Genomic DNA, 17617 nt, shown 5'->3' with positions numbered 1-17617 from the left:
AGTTCATATTGATTCAGTATGGTGTTTAGGAAAGCTGGATAACTTTCTTGCCTTAATCCACATACTCCACTTACTGCATACTGCATTTTGATATTTTATTTTAGGAATATTATGTTAGTGGGAACACGTTCTAGAGATCAGTCAAAACTTTAAGGAATAAAAAGCCATTTTTAAATGTATTTTGTTTAGTGGGGACTTGTCTGTCCTAATCCTTCGTATCCCAATCCCATAGATCATATGAGAAAATCCAGTGTACAATTAAAATGAGTGATTTTGGTTCCAGTAATAGTGGTTTCCAGAACAGATGGAGGCAAAAATCTCCACACCAGGAACACAGACTGCAATAAAAAATAATTCTGACACTGGGTCTAACTCTTCCTTATTGTATCCTTGGGCCTTTAGATGCACTTTAAGGTAAACTGAGCATTCTGATTTCAGATCAGTTGCAGCTTACTGTATGGCATTAAATGGTTTTCCCTAATACTTGGTTGCTTGAAGTTCGGCTTTAGTGTTATCTCCATACAGTGTTTTGTTTTATACAATTGAAGCTCATGTGTTTTTTGTTTTGTTTTTGTTTTTTTCCCTTTAGGTGGGAGGAGGAACGCCATACAGACGGTGTCAAATGGACCTTTTTGGAACACAAAGGACCAGTGTTTGCTCCACCTTATGAGCCTCTTCCAGACAATGTGAAATTTTACTATGATGGTATGACCTGGTACTTTTTCTGAACTTTTGTTATGCTACAGTTTTTTCCAGCTTGGCTTGGAGATTTACCAGTGAACAAATAGTGGTAGTAAAGAGAGTTCCCTGCTAACCTATTTTTGGTACTTTGCTACTTTTTAAAATCTTGTGAATTACTGCTGTCCACACTTCTATCTGTGTTTCCTTCTAGATGTGAATGAATTAGGTTTACATTTTTAGGTTTTAATTATTTTTAAATATAACCAAAGTATATCTCAAGCCTTTTTTCCTGTTCGGGCAGGCTACAATATAGCAATGGCTTGTTTACCTCCCACATGGCTCTTTGTAAACATTTAATTACATCCTTTAGCAGGATAATATTACTGTTTTACTGTTTTTGTATTACTGTTTTGTTTTTTTTTTGTTTTTTTCATTAAAATACAAAAGCACCCTATAAAAATTTGAGTTGGTGTAATCGTTCTGGATAAGTCTGAATTCATGTAATTGTGGAGAAAATTATAAAGGAGTTCATACACTGGTAACTGTATAGGGTTATGATGGTCACAATGCAATATAATTGGAAACTGGATGCCTTTTAAACTAAGCCCTATACCACTGCAGGTAAACAAGTCAAACTCAGCCCCAAGGCAGAGGAAGTAGCCACTTTCTTTGCAAAAATGTTGGATCACGAATACACCACAAAAGATGTCTTCAGGAAAAATTTCTTTAAGGACTGGAAGAAGGTGAATATAATTGCCTTATGTCTTCACTGAGTATATGTTTGCATTTCAAGCTTGTTTTCTTACCAATATCATGTCCTCCCATAGGAAATGAACTCTGAGGAGCAAAGTCTCATCACCAGCTTGAGCAAGTGTGACTTCACTCATATGAGCTCATACTTTAAAGCTCAGTCTGAGGCCAGGAAACAGATGACCAAAGAGGAGAAACAGGTAAATTGGGTTACTGCAGAATTCCTGTTCTATGGTGAACATTGGCATCTGATTTGGTGTTTTAACTTTTTTTTTTTTTTTTTCTTTATCCCTATAAATACATTTTCAAAAGGAGCAAAATGTTCCAATATACTTCTGCCACTGTACACTGGTATTGTGCATTTAGCTAAAACATTTTTCCCCTTATTTTATTTAGAAAATCAAAGAGGAGAATGAGAGGTTGATGCAGGAATATGGCTACTGTGTTATGGACAACCACAAAGAAAGAATTGCCAATTTCAGGATAGAACCTCCAGGCTTGTTCAGAGGCAGAGGAGATCATCCCAAAATGGGCAAGCTTAAGAGGAGGATAATGCCTGAAGACATCATCATTAACTGCAGCAAGTATGTTGAAACAATCTTTAATTTATTAAACACTCACATAAAGCTCAGATGATATTCCAGATAATCTACCCACAGTAAGGTATAGATTTGTTAATGCTCAAGTAAAGTATGCATGTTGGAAAAATTAGAACCCAGGTTTGAAGATAAGTTAACAGTGAGCTGGTAAAAAAAGCCTCTAACCTTTTAGAGCTAAGAGAAAAAAACACTTTCTCTTTAGCCAAGACTGGCAGGGGGGAAGGTGCAACCACCAAAAGGCAGAGCATATATCCCCTAAAATAATATGCAAAAACATGCTCTGGCATATTTCTTACTACAGAATTCCTGTTTACATAAAGTGACATCTCCTCAGTTACTGGGTAGCCCTGGGCTACCCCCAAGCCAGGGCATATTTTCATTGCTTGTAATGACATAAGCGGCTAATAAAACTTTAGCAGTTCTTAAATGATAGCATATTGACATGTCTGTGTATTTATCCAGAAACTCAAAGATTCCCTCTCCACCTCCTGGACATAAGTGGAAAGAAGTCAGACATGACAATAAAGTTACTTGGCTAGTCTCCTGGACTGAAAACATCCAAGGATCTATCAAATACATCATGTTGAACCCTAGTTCCCGTATTAAGGTAAGACAACCTCATGCTTGAACTTAAGTGTCTGTGGGTCTGGTTCCTCTTGAAAACACAAAAAAGTTAAAAAAATGAAGTCATTAGAAATCCTTTCTAAAGGGGAAAAAATGTGATGGAATTTCCCCATGCAATTCCCTAGGCTTTAGATTTAATACACCTTGGCTTTCTATTTACTTTTTTGTGCATAAAAACAGGACAATAAAAACATGTGTTCCTGATTGATTGATTGAGAATGAGGTAAAATATCTCTGGAGGTATACAGAAACAAACGACTTACAAAAAAAGTGGTAGTTTACTTTGTGTGGGTAGCTCTGTTCATATAATTGGGTTTTCTGTTGTGTTTTAAGAAAAATAAATGCAGCCCTTGTTTCAGATATTGCCGGACTCATCACTACTGTGTTGATTTAGTGGTTTTAGTTCTTTCTGTACTAAAAGTGCCTCATTATGGTTGTAGAATTGCCTTGACTGAATTTTTGTTCCTTGTTTAGGGTGAGAAAGACTGGCAGAAATATGAGACCGCCCGCAGGCTGAAAATGTGTGTTGACAAGATCCGCAATTCATATAAAGAAGACTGGAAATCCAAGGAAATGAAGGCCAGGCAGAGAGCGGTTGCACTGTACTTTATTGACAAGGTAAGGCTTTCACTAGGCCTAGGTGAACTAGTCTTTCAGGTCATTGGTTGATATGAGCAAAACACCACTGCTAGTGCTAAATTATCATTTATTGATTTTATTTTTTGTTTTGTGACGGGGTTGAAAGTTTGTAAATACTGTGCTTGATTATCTACAAATAATTAAGGCAGCAAGTGCAACAAACTTATGTCCCACCTTGTATTCTATATTTTTAGCTTGCTTTGAGAGCTGGTAATGAAAAGGAAGAAGGAGAGACAGCTGACACAGTAGGCTGCTGTTCCTTGAGAGTGGAACATATAAAACTTTTCCCTGAGCTGGATGGTCAGGAGTATGTGGTGGAGTTTGACTTCCCGGGTAAAGATTCCATCCGATACTACAACAAAGTGATGGTGGAGAAAAGGGTATGTACTCGCTGATTCAGTGCTTCTCTTAGTAATGGAAACATGTATGACCTTGTTTTTATCTAGTGGAAATATTTACATTTTATTTTTACATGTCTTCTGTTTCTTGCTCAGGTCTTTAAGAATCTGCAACTCTTCATGGAAAACAAGCAACCGGATGATGACTTGTTTGATAGGCTTAATGTAAGTGTCTTGTTAAACTTTTTCATATTTAGAAACTTGTTCTAGCTGAGGTCTGTGTATTGCCTAGACCCCTGCATAAAATGTTAACAAAAAAACTGATGACATTAGGAGAATATCATGTTTTTAAACTGACTTTCAGTGGTCTTATCTAGGAGAGAATACCTTTAAGGGACCTTTTTTGGTGGCTCCAGGGCACAGAAAATCACAAAGCACAGGCAAACACTTTTACCAATTTGGCACCTCTGCTGTAAAGTCACAAGCAGTTTTTTTTTGTTTTTTTTTACTGCAGATTTGTTTCTTGCTGTATTCTGAAAAAAAATTGAACCTTTCTTTCTGAAACAAACAAGTAGGTTGAAGGTTCCATGACACCTTAAGCTGCGTACACACTTCCAATTTTTATCGTTGGAAATGAACGACGAACGATCGATTGGTCAAAAATCGTTCGTAAAAAAAGTAACCAACGACGCCGACGAACGAGAATAGTCGCTGGAAATGAACGACCGGACCGGCAGATCGGATTGGACGACGATCGTTTACCATCTATCATGTGTACGGTCGTTCATGGTCTGAGCATGCGTGATGAACGAACGTTCGCTCAATACATACTTTATTGTGTATGTGTGTGTGTATGTATATATGAGAGAGAGAGAGAGAGACATCCAGCGGAGTTCTTCATCCTGTTTAGCTCAAATTTAATTACCTGCCAGTCAAGTATAAATAATTGAACGAACACACACAAATTTTTTTCAAATTTAAATACATTTTTGTAGTCATCTGGGGATGAGTGGCGCAGTTCCCGTAGCAGACCGTCATGTGAAATGTTGTCTCGCTCCAACAACCAATCCTTGCACCACATTCGCCGCTTCTTCTTCTTGTGCTATACGATCGTTCGCCGATATCGTGCAGGATCGTTCGTCGTTCGTTTACCAACGATAATTATTGGAAGTGTGTACGTAGCTTTAGTAGTTTCTGTACTTAAGGTGTAAGATCTCTATCATTTTGTGGGTATGCAAGAGATGTTTTTAATTGTTGTGTGGAAGTTTCATGAGAAAAACACTAGGCACAAAAAATATCATAGCATCTGGAGATGAAAACTGAAAATTAAGCTTTTAATACAAACAAATTACAAAATGACTGTAGAAATCTAGGTTTTGGGTTATATTAAAGTGTTTTTTAAAGCCTTTTTTTTTTTTTTTTTAAAGCCGGGCTTTTATAAGATGGGTAAAATTTTGTTGGATCACATAAGGATTTCTTGTTTGTTGTACAGCCAGGTACCTCTTTGCTTACAGGACATCTGGCAAGGTTTTAGTAATTAAACAACCTCTGTCTTGTTATTTAAATTAAGGTTAGTTTGGTAGCACATGCTCGGTAGGCAGGTCACCCAGTAGGTTATGTCATGGCTGCATACATCACTAACTCCTATTTCTCAATATATTAAATTCCTATTTTAGACTATATCTACCTCACCTTCCAGTGTCTTGCTTTTACTTGAATTGCAAAGTAGGCTAAAGGATGGTTCTGTTGATAAGTTTTTACCATAATATGAGGTCTTCGGACAGAAAACATTAATGCTTTTTTTTTTTTTTTTTTTTTACCCTAGACAAGCATTTTAAACAAACACCTTCAGGACCTGATGGAAGGGCTGACGGCCAAAGTGTTCAGAACATACAACGCTTCTATTACCTTACAAGAGCAACTAAAGGAACTCACTAATGGTACGTTTTCGTTCAAAATCGATATAATACACCTAACTATGACTATCACTTTTCAAGGGCCTGACTCTTGATAAGGAGCCACTGGCTGTTTTTGTAACTGATTTCAAGCAGTTTTATTTAACTGGGGTGTCCAGCTGGGTTGGGGTACAAGCTAGCCAGCTTGTAAGCAACTGAAATTAATTTACAAACGCTCATAGTTGGGCCTAGTGGAACACTGACCATGGCTATGCTTGGACTCTGAAATATTCTAAAACATAAAGTTTTGCTTTACAATGCTTAGACCATAAACTTTAATAAATGTATTATTTTCATTTATCTTTACAGGTGATGATAATGTCGCTGCCAAAATCTTGTCTTACAACCGTGCCAACAGAGCAGTGGCTATACTATGTAACCATCAGCGTGCCCCTCCTAAAACATTTGAGAAGTCCATGATGAACCTTCAGACCAAGGTATGACATCTTGGGGTTTCAACAGATTTAACATCCCATAGTGGACAACAAAGTCAACATTTTATATCTATATCATTTTTAAATTCTCTCTTTAGATTGATGCCAAGAAGGATCAGCTAACAGAAGCACGACGAGAGTTGAAAAGCGCCAAAGCAGATGCCAAGGTCAAACGGGATGAAAAGACAAAGAAGTAAGTGGATGTTCTTTTTTTGTTTGCCTTTTTGGTAGTATGTAATTTCACATTACATTGTATTCTAAAAATACATTTTGTAAGGCTGTGTTTGTCAAAAAAAGGAATGGTTTACGACTTCAATTTAGAAAGAAGTTTAAAAATAAGCGCAAAAAAAATTTACCGAAACATATTAGGTGTGGGGGCCTACCTTAGCAGTTCATTTAGTTACACTCTGATCAATACTTATTGATAAAGATTCTGAACCAGATAGAATATATATGTATAATATTATAGTAACAGATGGCATAAGTTTAGTGTAGTGTTCAGGAGTATGTCACTTTACCCTACATTTGTCTGTAGTTGGAGGAATGTCCCTTTACACTGGTTTCAATAGGTTATTTACCTGATTTACCACAATATTTACTCCTGCTAGAGGATGTTTGGCACTGGAACCATGTAGGCACCACTGATCTAAAGATTAGTCTGCTTAATGCTGCTGTGGTTCAGAGAGTATTGCAGAAATAGAGCTTTCCCCATGGTTACTTGGGTCTTGCAGCTTTCCTGGTGGTCACTATAGATATCATATAGGGTTTACAGTGTAGGAACCTGTTAATTGCTCCAGCCTGTGCCTAACATGGTTTGTTTTTGTTTTTTAAATTCCCTCATTGATCAATCGGTTAAATTGTTTTGTTCATTTTCTTGCAGGCTTGTGGAAAGCAAGAAGAAAGCTGTACAAAGGATAGAGGAGCAGCTGATGAAACTGGAGGTTCAAGCCACAGACAGAGAAGAGAACAAACAAATTGCTCTGGGAACCTCCAAACTTAACTACTTGGATCCAAGAATTTCTGTAGCTTGGTAAGATATATTCTATTATTGTTCTTTTTTTTAAATTAGTGTTGCCTTTTAAAATCAGTTTTTCTCTTTCAGGGTGGTGGTGGTTTATAGTTAAATATAGAATAATAACTATGTGTAAACTATGTATATTATATAGTAGAGAGAGAGAGTGTGTGTATAATCATTTTTTAATGGATTTTTCTGACTTTTATTGTATTTTTTTTTTTTTATTCTTAGGTGTAAAAAATTTGGTGTCCCAATTGAGAAAATCTACAACAAAACACAACGAGAGAAGTTTGCTTGGGCTATCGACATGGTGGAGGAGGACTATGAGTTTTAACATGTGCGCAAGAGACTATGTTGTGTGTTTAATTTTGTTTTTATTATTTTAAGCCTGGAAGTCACCTCGAAAAGGGATGTTTTTAACGCCTGCAAGAGACAATGTGTTTTAATTTGTTTTTAATTATTAAGCCTGGATGTCACCTCGGAAAGGGATTTTTGTTTCTTTTTTGAGCTGTGAGCCTTACCTTTTTATTAACTTAATTTTATTTTACGATGGGAAGGGGATATGCAGCAGATTAAGGGGAGAAAAAAAAAAAACATTAATTAAGAGTAAAATACTAATACCATCCCCTTGCTGCCTTCAGTATTGTCCCATGGACAAGAACTATATATACATATGTACAATATGGATGAACTGAAGTTGTGACTATGCTGTTTTTTGTGTGTTTAAAAATGGGAGGTTTTCACCAGGCATAAAAAATCCGCTTTTCAAAAAAGTCTGTATAATAGAGTTAAAAAAAATATCCTGTGTGTTTTTACAGTTAAGATTTTTTGCGATAATGTCTATTTTAATAGAAAACTATAAATTGCACCCTTCCCTTTCATCTGGACATATCCCCTTACCCTAATTACACTGTTTTGCTGAAAAAGGGGGCGTGTTGTCTGGCAGCTGAGGGGTCTCTGACTTCTGTTTTTCCCATTTAAAGTGAATCAGGGCTTTGTGTTTTAAAACTTGGGGGCAGGAAGTTGTCTTTTGTCCACGGCAACTAATTGGATGACTCTTTATTGTTAAGTTTGCATTACAGATATATAGACAACAAACTTCATTTAGGTTTTATCTGTTCTTTTCTTGTGTAGTTGAGAGAATTAAAAAGTTGGGTTGCTACAGAGAAGACAATTGGGCCAATTCATTAAATGGAGAAAGTCGACAAACCGAGTTTACCATTTTAGGGGGGCATAACCAATCTTATTACTTCTGAACTCGTTTACATGAATTGGCTCCAATATCTTTTCCTGTCTCCAGTTTTTATGCAGGAGTCCCATGTCTGAGCCATTCATAGGTGGTTTGGACACTTGGATACAAATGTGACTTTTTTAATTTCTAAAGGGGGTTTTTTTTTGTTTTTTTTTTTAGAAATGTGAATTTTTTTTCTGTTTGCCCAATATCTATTCACTATTTCAAATATTTAATCCTGTATCTTAGTAGCAGAAACAAAAAAAAGTATCAAAACAGTTGTACCATTGTAGGAACATTGAAATTTTCATTTCATTAAATGCTTTTAACAGAATTTTATTTAATGTGAAAAGTACTTTTGTAGAAGTACAACAGAGACCAAACTTGTCAAACCTTTTGTATAAAAGCATAATTTATCATAGTTTGATTAACTGACAACCAATGGATAACGGCTAAGAAATAGGGGAAACCATAGAGATGTCGATACCTCTGTTGGAAGCCATCGGTTGTTGCAGGGAGGAAATGGATTTTAACAATGTACTTGAAACTTATTCCACAATGGACTGGCTAATATTTAGTAACGGCGGTTTATTTGAGGGGGGAGGAAACATGTCTTACAGTGTTTATGGAAACCCTGTAAAGAGTTTTCTTTATAATAAAAACGCAAGTGTTCACAACAACCCTTTCTTTTATGATCTCCCCCCATCTTCTTTTTTTTTTCATGATTTGCCAATAACTTGAGTGTAGGTTATTTAAAAATAAAACCCTACAACTTGCATTTGACTGTGTTTTGTTTTCTTTAGTGTTTTGATTCTACAATTACAACTTCTTTTCTTAAAACATGGTTTCCCTGTTTGCTACAAATAAAAGCAAAACTCCAGCTGTTATCCCAATGCTCTTCCCCTGAACCACACTCTTAAAATGGACCTATACTGAGAGATTCTGAAAGAATCGAATGAGTTATCTACAAATTGCTATTTGTACACTCCAGAAATCTGTTTGTGGTATCTTTTACCAAATAGTTTAAATCTCTGTACTGCCATATGATATAGTCCCATTTCAAATCACTCAGCCTTTAGGTGTCACACCTTTCCTAAGCAATTCATCCCTTCATGCTAGGTCTGCATCATCACTTTTCATCTAGAAGATCTAGAATAGTGTTCTGCATGGCAGGGCATCATGATCTGCACAGGCAACATTTTTTTTTTATCTAGTATAGTAGATACCCTTATAGTAGGTGCAAGCTTCTTTAAATAAATTGGCCTTTAGTGAGCTTCAGGCTGGGTATCAAGGAAAAAGTGACATACTGCTAGTGTCTCTTTCTGCTGACTCCTATGTCAATAAAAGACAGAGTAGTAGGGGCCAGTGGCAAGTCAGATTTAACAATTTCTAGATTCTGCATTTATTCATGAAATATTTGTCAAAGGCAGCACTAAACTAATGAACATATCCATAATCCAGCAACATTCTTCGATAAATCAATGGCTGCCTTTTTTTCAAATACACATACCAGAAAGATTCATTACCAGAGGGAGTTGAATGGACTCTTAAACGGGTAGACTAGTATTGCAGAAGATTTTGTGAAGTGTTTGTCACATTTACAAAACCTATTTTGTAAAAACCAGGGTCCCTGCTAAGGGGTCAGAGGTTGCTATCTGTAATGGTGACATTCTTCCTGATGGCCAGCAATGTAGCAGGCATTCTTCCTATTAACCATCAGGTGTGTACTGTAAATTTTGGATATCGTAATAATAGCAGGGGTACCTTTAACGAAAAGTTTGTTTCTTGGGGTCCCCCATGTTTTAATAGGTCATGAAAGGCTGCTTTATAATCAATAGCTATAAAATATATATTTTTGTATTGTATGAGCATAACTATGCACAGTATGTGTTTGAAGTATATAGTATCTATAAGGGGTACCAAAAATATCCTGGATAATATAAGATATTATACTGCATACTATTAAAAGAATTGTTACACATCTATCAAAAAAAAAGAAAAGTACAATTTAACCAGTATTTTTGCATTTTATTTAATTACAAGTGGGAAAGCAAGTATAACTTTGAAGCAAGGACACCAGGACCATCACTGGTGATCTGTGACAATACATGTAGGCACCCTGCAAAAAAATCAGTAGTTGCATGTAGGGAAGAACTACCTTTATACATAATGTGCTAACCACTGGCCTATTTATGTTCACAGTCAGTAATTTGTAAGGGAGGAAAGTTTATTGCTGTCCTTCCCTCACGGATAATGTTATTAGCAAACCCATGCACACAGACCTAGACTACAAAACATGAGCTCTTCTGCTCAACACTCTATCATCATTTCCTTACAAATGGAGACACGTTACCATCCCTATTTTGTCACCCTCATAACAGTTTCTATTTCATTACCACATACAAAAACTATCATTTCAAACTTTCTCCATGGCCAATTCCTAGAAACACACACACGTTTTTTTCTAAAATTTGCACACAAACCATTTTATTTTTAATGTACAGCGCTGTGTAATATGTTGGTGCTATACAAATCCTGTTTAATAATTATAATTTTTAGAATGTCTTGATTTAGGGGTTAAGATTGTCAGAGCTTTTTTAAATCACCACATTATGAGACCACAGGTTTCTATAATTGAATGCCACAGATATACTAATGTGGTGATTGACCTAGCACAATCAAAACATCATGGGCCTTCATGCATTGCATTACAGAACACCAAGTACTTTATAATGTGACATTCATACAGAAGGAAGCCCTAATGCAGTGGTTGATCCAACTCAACTAACACGTTATAGGTAATTATGAGTCATGCTATAGGATGCTCTCCAGGATTAGTATTAGAATGAAGCAATCAATGTGTTGATTAAACTGGGTGGTGTAATGTAGAATAGACCAGGAAAAGAAGACATTCTTTAGTATGAAATAAACATGAAAAGCAGGCCTGATGTGGCCACTGCTGCCCTCATTTCACTGTGCAATTATTATTTCCACCACAAGATGGCAGCAATAAAAAGCATACATACAAAGGTAAAGAAGTTAAAGTTACCAATTATAAAGACACTACATCAAAAATAATTCAAAGATGATATACTGTATATTAATAAAATTGAAAACCACCAGAAATTACAGTGTTAAACTTGAACTCTAACTGAATGACGTTTAGTTTAGTATATCATTGTATCATAAAAAACTGGCATTTAAAAAAATATATCTGGTATAATCTTGGTACTGTTTGTTGCCTACAGTCTCTTTGCAGCCACTTCTTGTCTACATTATTTCCAGCATTGGCTATGTGACAACAGTGCACCTTGACTGCATAGTATAGTGTGACATAGTGATAATGCAGAACTCAAAATACAGGGACAGAACATTATCCCCCTATAACAAGAAGAATCTCAATAGGCACTTTCATGGCAATGGGGTCATAAGGTATCATTTAAATAATAATTATAAACAACAAGATGCAATATACTTGGATGAAATAAGCTCTTTGGGGCAGGGTCCTCTCCTCCTCCCGTGTCACTGTATGTATTCGTCTGTCATTTGCATCCCCCATTTAATGTACAGCGCTGTGTAATATATTGGGACTAAATAAATCTTGTTTATTAATATTATTAATAATAATAATAATGAAATATGCTGAAAATCTCCTGGGTACACCATTTTCTGAGTCTCTAGTGTAAAAAAAAAATGGGTTGGCATAGCCTCCATTCCAAAAACCAAATAATGCTTTACCTATTTACTATGATGGAATAAAATAAAGGACAAACACAATCATGTAATCGTCTTGCAAAATGTGAAAAATGCCACTGCTAGGTTTTACTAAAAATACTAATTGCCTGGCTATCATTCTGTTCCATTCAGTGACGTAAAACCCCCAAATATGATCAGGCCTGTATTTTATCTACACCACCAGCTTACATACTATAGACAAAAACAAATTAAATATCTTTTTTTTATTATTTTAAAGTAGGCATTAAATAGATCTTTGGGGACTTAAAATGGACTATATTCAATCTCTGTGTACAACTTTGCTAGTACCAGTATCATTCAAGCTGCTTCTTCTGTATTCAAATTTTTGGCCATCTTGACATAGAATTCCTGCATTGAAAGAAATCTAATCCATAATCTCCTAAATTTGGGTTTGGGTTTTTACTTACTAGTGCTGCAGTAGCTGTCAGATCTTTGGTTACACCTGGCAAACCATCTACTGAAGTACAACCTAGGAAGAAAAGAAGATCAGATGAGTTGAAAAATGTTTAATTCTTTTATACTTCCATTAATCAAAGGAAGCCTTACTTTTTTGTGGGGTAAATAATATGTAGGATCCTAGGTATAGCATGCACATCCAGTACTTAAATCTAGTATTTACAGGACTACTTTCAGGCCTTTTGTTTCTGACTAATCACCTGTGCTGTATTTTTCATGCAAGCCTTACATGCCCCTGCACACTAAATCTGCAGAGCAGACATGCATCTGATGACTTGCCAAATAAAACAATGTGTGCTATGTGTTTCTGGCAAATCTACCGTGCCTCTGATGGTTGACTTATTATACCATATTATACCAGTGTTTTATCACTTAAAGATTAATACTAATACGTCAATAGACTAACCTACACATGTCTGGCAAGCCATTTCCTCTTTCGTTATATATACCTCTGCCTGGCACAGATGATCCAACACTTTATGTTAAACACAGTAATTAACTCAGGGGCACAACCCTATGCTGTTTGGTCTTTGTTTAGTTAGAGATACCTATTGTCATTCTAAATGATCCTGAATCTATGAAATTATTATTTATAACTTTAATTTATAAAGGGGCTACAGATCACAAACAAGTATAATTGACACAGGACACAAAAAAGAGGTGTGGGGACACAGGCTAATCAGTTATAGGTATTAGAGAGATAAAGGTGGTTAGGCAAATTTGGGGTTGTTCTAAATGTGCTAGGGTAGGAGCATGGGTAATTGGACAAGTGAGTAAGTTCCATTGAGTGGGGGCAACGCTAGGAAAGTCTTGTAGCCATACATGGGAAGAGTTTATGAGTGAGGCAGATATTGGATCAGAGGAGTAGAGAGAGGATCTGGTCAGGGGTGTACATATGTATTGGATATAAAATGTTGGTAGGAATAGAGCTGTGGAGTGATTTTCAGGTGAAATGAGATCTGCAAAAATCAGTAGATCAGGAGCAGTGGGAAGTATAGAGAAAGCTAGCTGCAGCATTCATGATTAATTTTGGAGGTGAGAGTCCAGTTAATACGATACTATAGAAGAGCATGTTGCAGTAGCCAAGGTGAGGATTATTAAAAAATTTATTAAAAAATTCACTTCAAGTTTAGTGGTCTCTGGGAACAGAAGGGAGTTGCAAGACTTAGAAATGTTCTACATATGGATAATGAAGAAGACTGCAGAATCAAGGATGGCACCAAGACGGGCAGCATTGTGGCTCAGTGGTTAGCACTCTGGCCTTTGCAGTACTAGGTCCCAGGTTTGAATCTCCGCTAGGACACTAGCTCTCTGTTTGCGCGGGTTTCCTCCGGGTAATCTGGTTTCCTCTCTTATTCCAAAAACATGCAGTTAGGTTCCCCAAACTTGACCTTAGACTGTGGTAATGACATATGACTATGGTAGGGACATTAGATTGTGAGCTCCTTGGAGGGACAGCTATCGACATGACTATGGACATTGTACAGTGCTGCATAATATGTCGGTGCTATATAAAAACTGTTTATTAATAAAAGACAGCGTGCTTGTGAGGTAAGGCAAGTTTATTTGGTTATTTGTAGTTAGATGCCACAGGAGAATTTTAAAGATGACTGGGAGGAGGGTATGGTAGATGATGGGTCAATTTTCATCCTGGATGAGATGGCTTTTAGGCTGCAGAATCCTAATCCATACCAGAGAAAAAACAGGGAAGTCAGGAATGGGCAAGTATATCTCTGAGTTATATGCACACAAATTGTATTGTTGCCCAAGGATGGATATGAGTTTGCCAGGGACAGATGCGTAAAGAGAGATGGGAACAGGTCCATGGACTGAACCTTGGGAACACCAACAAGGAGAGGGGTGAAATAATACCATTAAAAGATATTTTTGGAAGAAGTGGTCAAAACCAAAAGAGGACAGTGTTGCCAATCCTGATAAAATTTAGGATCTGGAATAGAAGAGTAATATTGCCAGTGTCAGAGAAAAGAAAGCAATCTTATCCGTGACTAAAAATAAAAGTGCAGTACTTGGTCCAAAGTTTCAGAAAAAAATGGGAGTTAGTGAAGCTAAGAAGTTTAGGAATAGGGCGTGGTTTAGGTTATGGAGGTTTCCCTACCGTGGCCTGATCTGAGAAGGTGTAAAGTAGGTAAAGATGTAGATAGGTGAGAAGGTTTTATAAGTATTTGTTTGACCAGGTGTGTGTGACGTTTGGTAATGCAGAGCAACTTGGCTGTGTTGTTAGGGTCATCTAAGGATGAAAATGGGCAAGTCTTGGAAATAATTCAAAGTTGCCCATACATTGGGATGCTGGTCCAGGGGGCTGATAGAGAACTGTAATTATAAAAGAAGGGTGCAAATACACAGATAACACATACTATGAAGTGAACTTGAAAGAAATAGGGTATAGGAAGGGTTTCGTAGGTAAAATTGGGGGAAGAAAAAGCCACACCACCACCTGCCCTGTTTGCAGACCTCAATAGGAGAATGCAGTAGCAGAAGTTTTTAGTAAACTTCTGGTTTTAGTAAGAGCCAGAGGTTGTGGATAGAGTTGTAGACAGATATGATATTCCATAGAACACATCAGAAAGGGAATAGGTATTTTTAACTAGAGTAAATGGGAATGAAGTTAGTGGGTTCTGGGTGGGACTTGGGTTGGGTGAGACTTATGGGGTAGTCAATTGAAAATAGGTGGCAATCCATTGAAAATATAGGCCTGCAAGGTTCGAGCAGAATTTTGTTTAAACCCACTGCAATTTTGCCTGGAACAAGAGGGAGGTTACACAGAAAAAAATCCAATCACAAGAAACTGCACTTTAAGCTAAAGTCCTTTGAATAACCTGATAAATCACTCTCACAGTAAAACTGTATCTGACTTCTTGGACCAATAGGGCAGCAACAAAATGATGAAACAACCCATATTGCAAAAGTGATTTTTTACAGAAAAGAAGTAAATTAAACAAACAAAACTCAAGCCAAGTAAATTTTGAATAAAGTAGGGAAGTGTTCAAATTTCAAATTCAGCCAGGTTTTTGCAGTTTCTGTACTCATTGGGGAGATTTTTCCTTGATTCCAGTGAGGCCATTGAGATAGGAAGTAAACAACATTAAAGGCACAGACAATAATATATAGAGTAAGAAATGGTCAAATAATTCTGTATATTTAACTGCTGACTCTACCCCAACTGGGGAACTATCCACCCCTTCTGTGTGGTTGCCAGGACAGAAAGTCAGGTAATGGCCCCCCTCCCACTGGAGAATAAGATAACAGCAAGCTGTAAAAAGTTACAGCAAGTTACTCTTGCCCATCAAAACTATATATAGTTTTATATAGTATATTATGTATAGTTTTAGAAGCCACTTTCTTAGGTACACCTTGCTTGTACCTGTTGGACCCCCTTTCACCTTTAGAACTGCCATACTTTTTCATGGCACAGATTCCACAAGGTGCTGAAAACATCCCTCAGGGATTCTTGTCCATATTGACATGAAAGCATCACACATTTGCTGCATATATGTTGGCTGAACATCCATGATTTGAATCTTTCATTCCACCACATCCCAAAGGTGTTTTAAAGTATTGATGAGATCTGGTGACTGCAGAGTAGTTTGTACTTAGTATGAACTCATTGTCATATCCTAGAAACCAGTTTGAAATTATCTGAGCTTTGTGACGCATTATCCTGCTGGAATTAGACATTAGAAGATAGATACACCGCAGTCATAAAGGAATAGACACAGTCAGCAACAATCCTAAAATAGACTGTGGCATTTAAATGATTCGCAACTATTGCAGAACATTATCATTCTTACTAATAGGGGCATTTTCTATTCCCACTGATGCTTTTAATACTCCCTTTAGTAAAGGGGCATTTTTATCTTCCACTAACACAGTGGCAATTATTACCAAGATAAAAGTTTTTATTACTTCCCAATAGTTGCTGGTGCTGGCACTTTTACTCCTTTTTATTAAAAATGTGGGGACCCCTGTTCAACAATGTCCCCATGGTCCAGTGCCAGTTCTTTCACCCATTCCCATCCAACACAATTCCTATAAGCTTGTGGTATCAAGAACATGTCCCCTAGGGGTTATCTTCAAGATACCTAAAAATGTAGTCTGCTAAGAACAGCCCTGACCTGAGTACGTGCTCAGTTCTGTGCTTCATTCTGGAATACTCAGTGTAGCTGCAGAAATCAGACGACCGAGGAAATGTGTTCAGCCAAAAAAAAGCTATGAAAAAGGGATTTAAAGAAAATGGACAAGAAGGCTTAAAAAAATGACATTGGTCATGAAATTATGATAAACCTTTTAGTCTGTACCTGCTGGCTACATAATGATCCATATGAAGCAGTATGACAACTGCTATAATCAGCAGCATAACACAGATACATCAATCATAAAGAATACTCTAATGGATGAAAAGGTAGTGGATTAAATTATAGCAAGAGAGCATTAGCAATAAGAATTTTGTATGAAATAACAAAGCTACTAACAAGGGTCTCATGCATCAAAATATACAGAAACACAGTGACTTATAAGCAGTAGTTTACTGTTGTTTGAACATATGAGAGACTTCTCAATCAAAAAGATATGCAAAAAATGTTAAAATAGAAAATTGTGGGTAAAGGTATTATCTCGTTAATTTACTGTTCTTTGCTTTCAGCAGAAGTGAATGATAATCCACTGTATTTGTCTAGATTGGAGGAGGATCTTGGTAAATCGTTAGATAGTACCCAGTGGGAGCAGACATGGGACACGGCTGCACATGGTGTGCCCCATTTTGGCTTTCATGAGGCCAACTATAATTTGCTTATGAGATGGTATCTGGTTCCGAATATATTGGCGAAATTTCAAGATAACAAGTCCAATTTGTGTTTTCGTCATTATGGTGAAGCAGGCACATTATATCATGTCTGGTGGACCTGTCCGCGTATAAAAAGATTCTGGATAGGTGTATATCAACTTGTATATACCCTTCTGGGAAAAAGTATACGAAAAGACCCTTTTGAAGCGTTACTGCTCCTGCGGCCAAACAATTGTAACTAACTCACTAACCCACAGTGAGTTTTCTTCTCTCTATCCTTTTTTTATTAATGTTATTGTGTAGTTTTTTTTTTTTTCCCTGTAAATTGGTGCGCACAT

General features: G+C 36.7%; 1 protein-coding gene across 1 annotated transcript in view; it reads left to right on the top strand.

Moving 5' to 3' along the window:
* TOP1 (DNA topoisomerase I) overlaps positions 1-9042 on the top strand; it is a gene marked incomplete in the record, with an annotated part of 11568 nt that extends 2526 nt beyond the window's left edge. The window contains 13 exon segments of the mRNA XM_072403709.1: positions 590-705; positions 1303-1424; positions 1509-1631; positions 1828-2015; positions 2493-2637; positions 3129-3272; positions 3488-3673; positions 3788-3856; positions 5457-5571; positions 5896-6023; positions 6119-6213; positions 6901-7050; positions 7267-9042. Coding sequence (XP_072259810.1) covers positions 590-705; positions 1303-1424; positions 1509-1631; positions 1828-2015; positions 2493-2637; positions 3129-3272; positions 3488-3673; positions 3788-3856; positions 5457-5571; positions 5896-6023; positions 6119-6213; positions 6901-7050; positions 7267-7369 — 1684 coding nt within the window.
* Between the last annotated feature and the right edge of the window lie 8575 nt (positions 9043-17617).

Source organism: Pyxicephalus adspersus, chromosome 3 (assembly GCF_032062135.1).
Source record: "Pyxicephalus adspersus chromosome 3, UCB_Pads_2.0, whole genome shotgun sequence".
Lineage (NCBI taxonomy): Eukaryota > Metazoa > Chordata > Amphibia > Anura > Pyxicephalidae > Pyxicephalus > Pyxicephalus adspersus.
The sequence above is the reverse complement of the archived record's forward strand: the minus strand, read 5'-3'. Positions and strand labels throughout refer to the sequence as shown.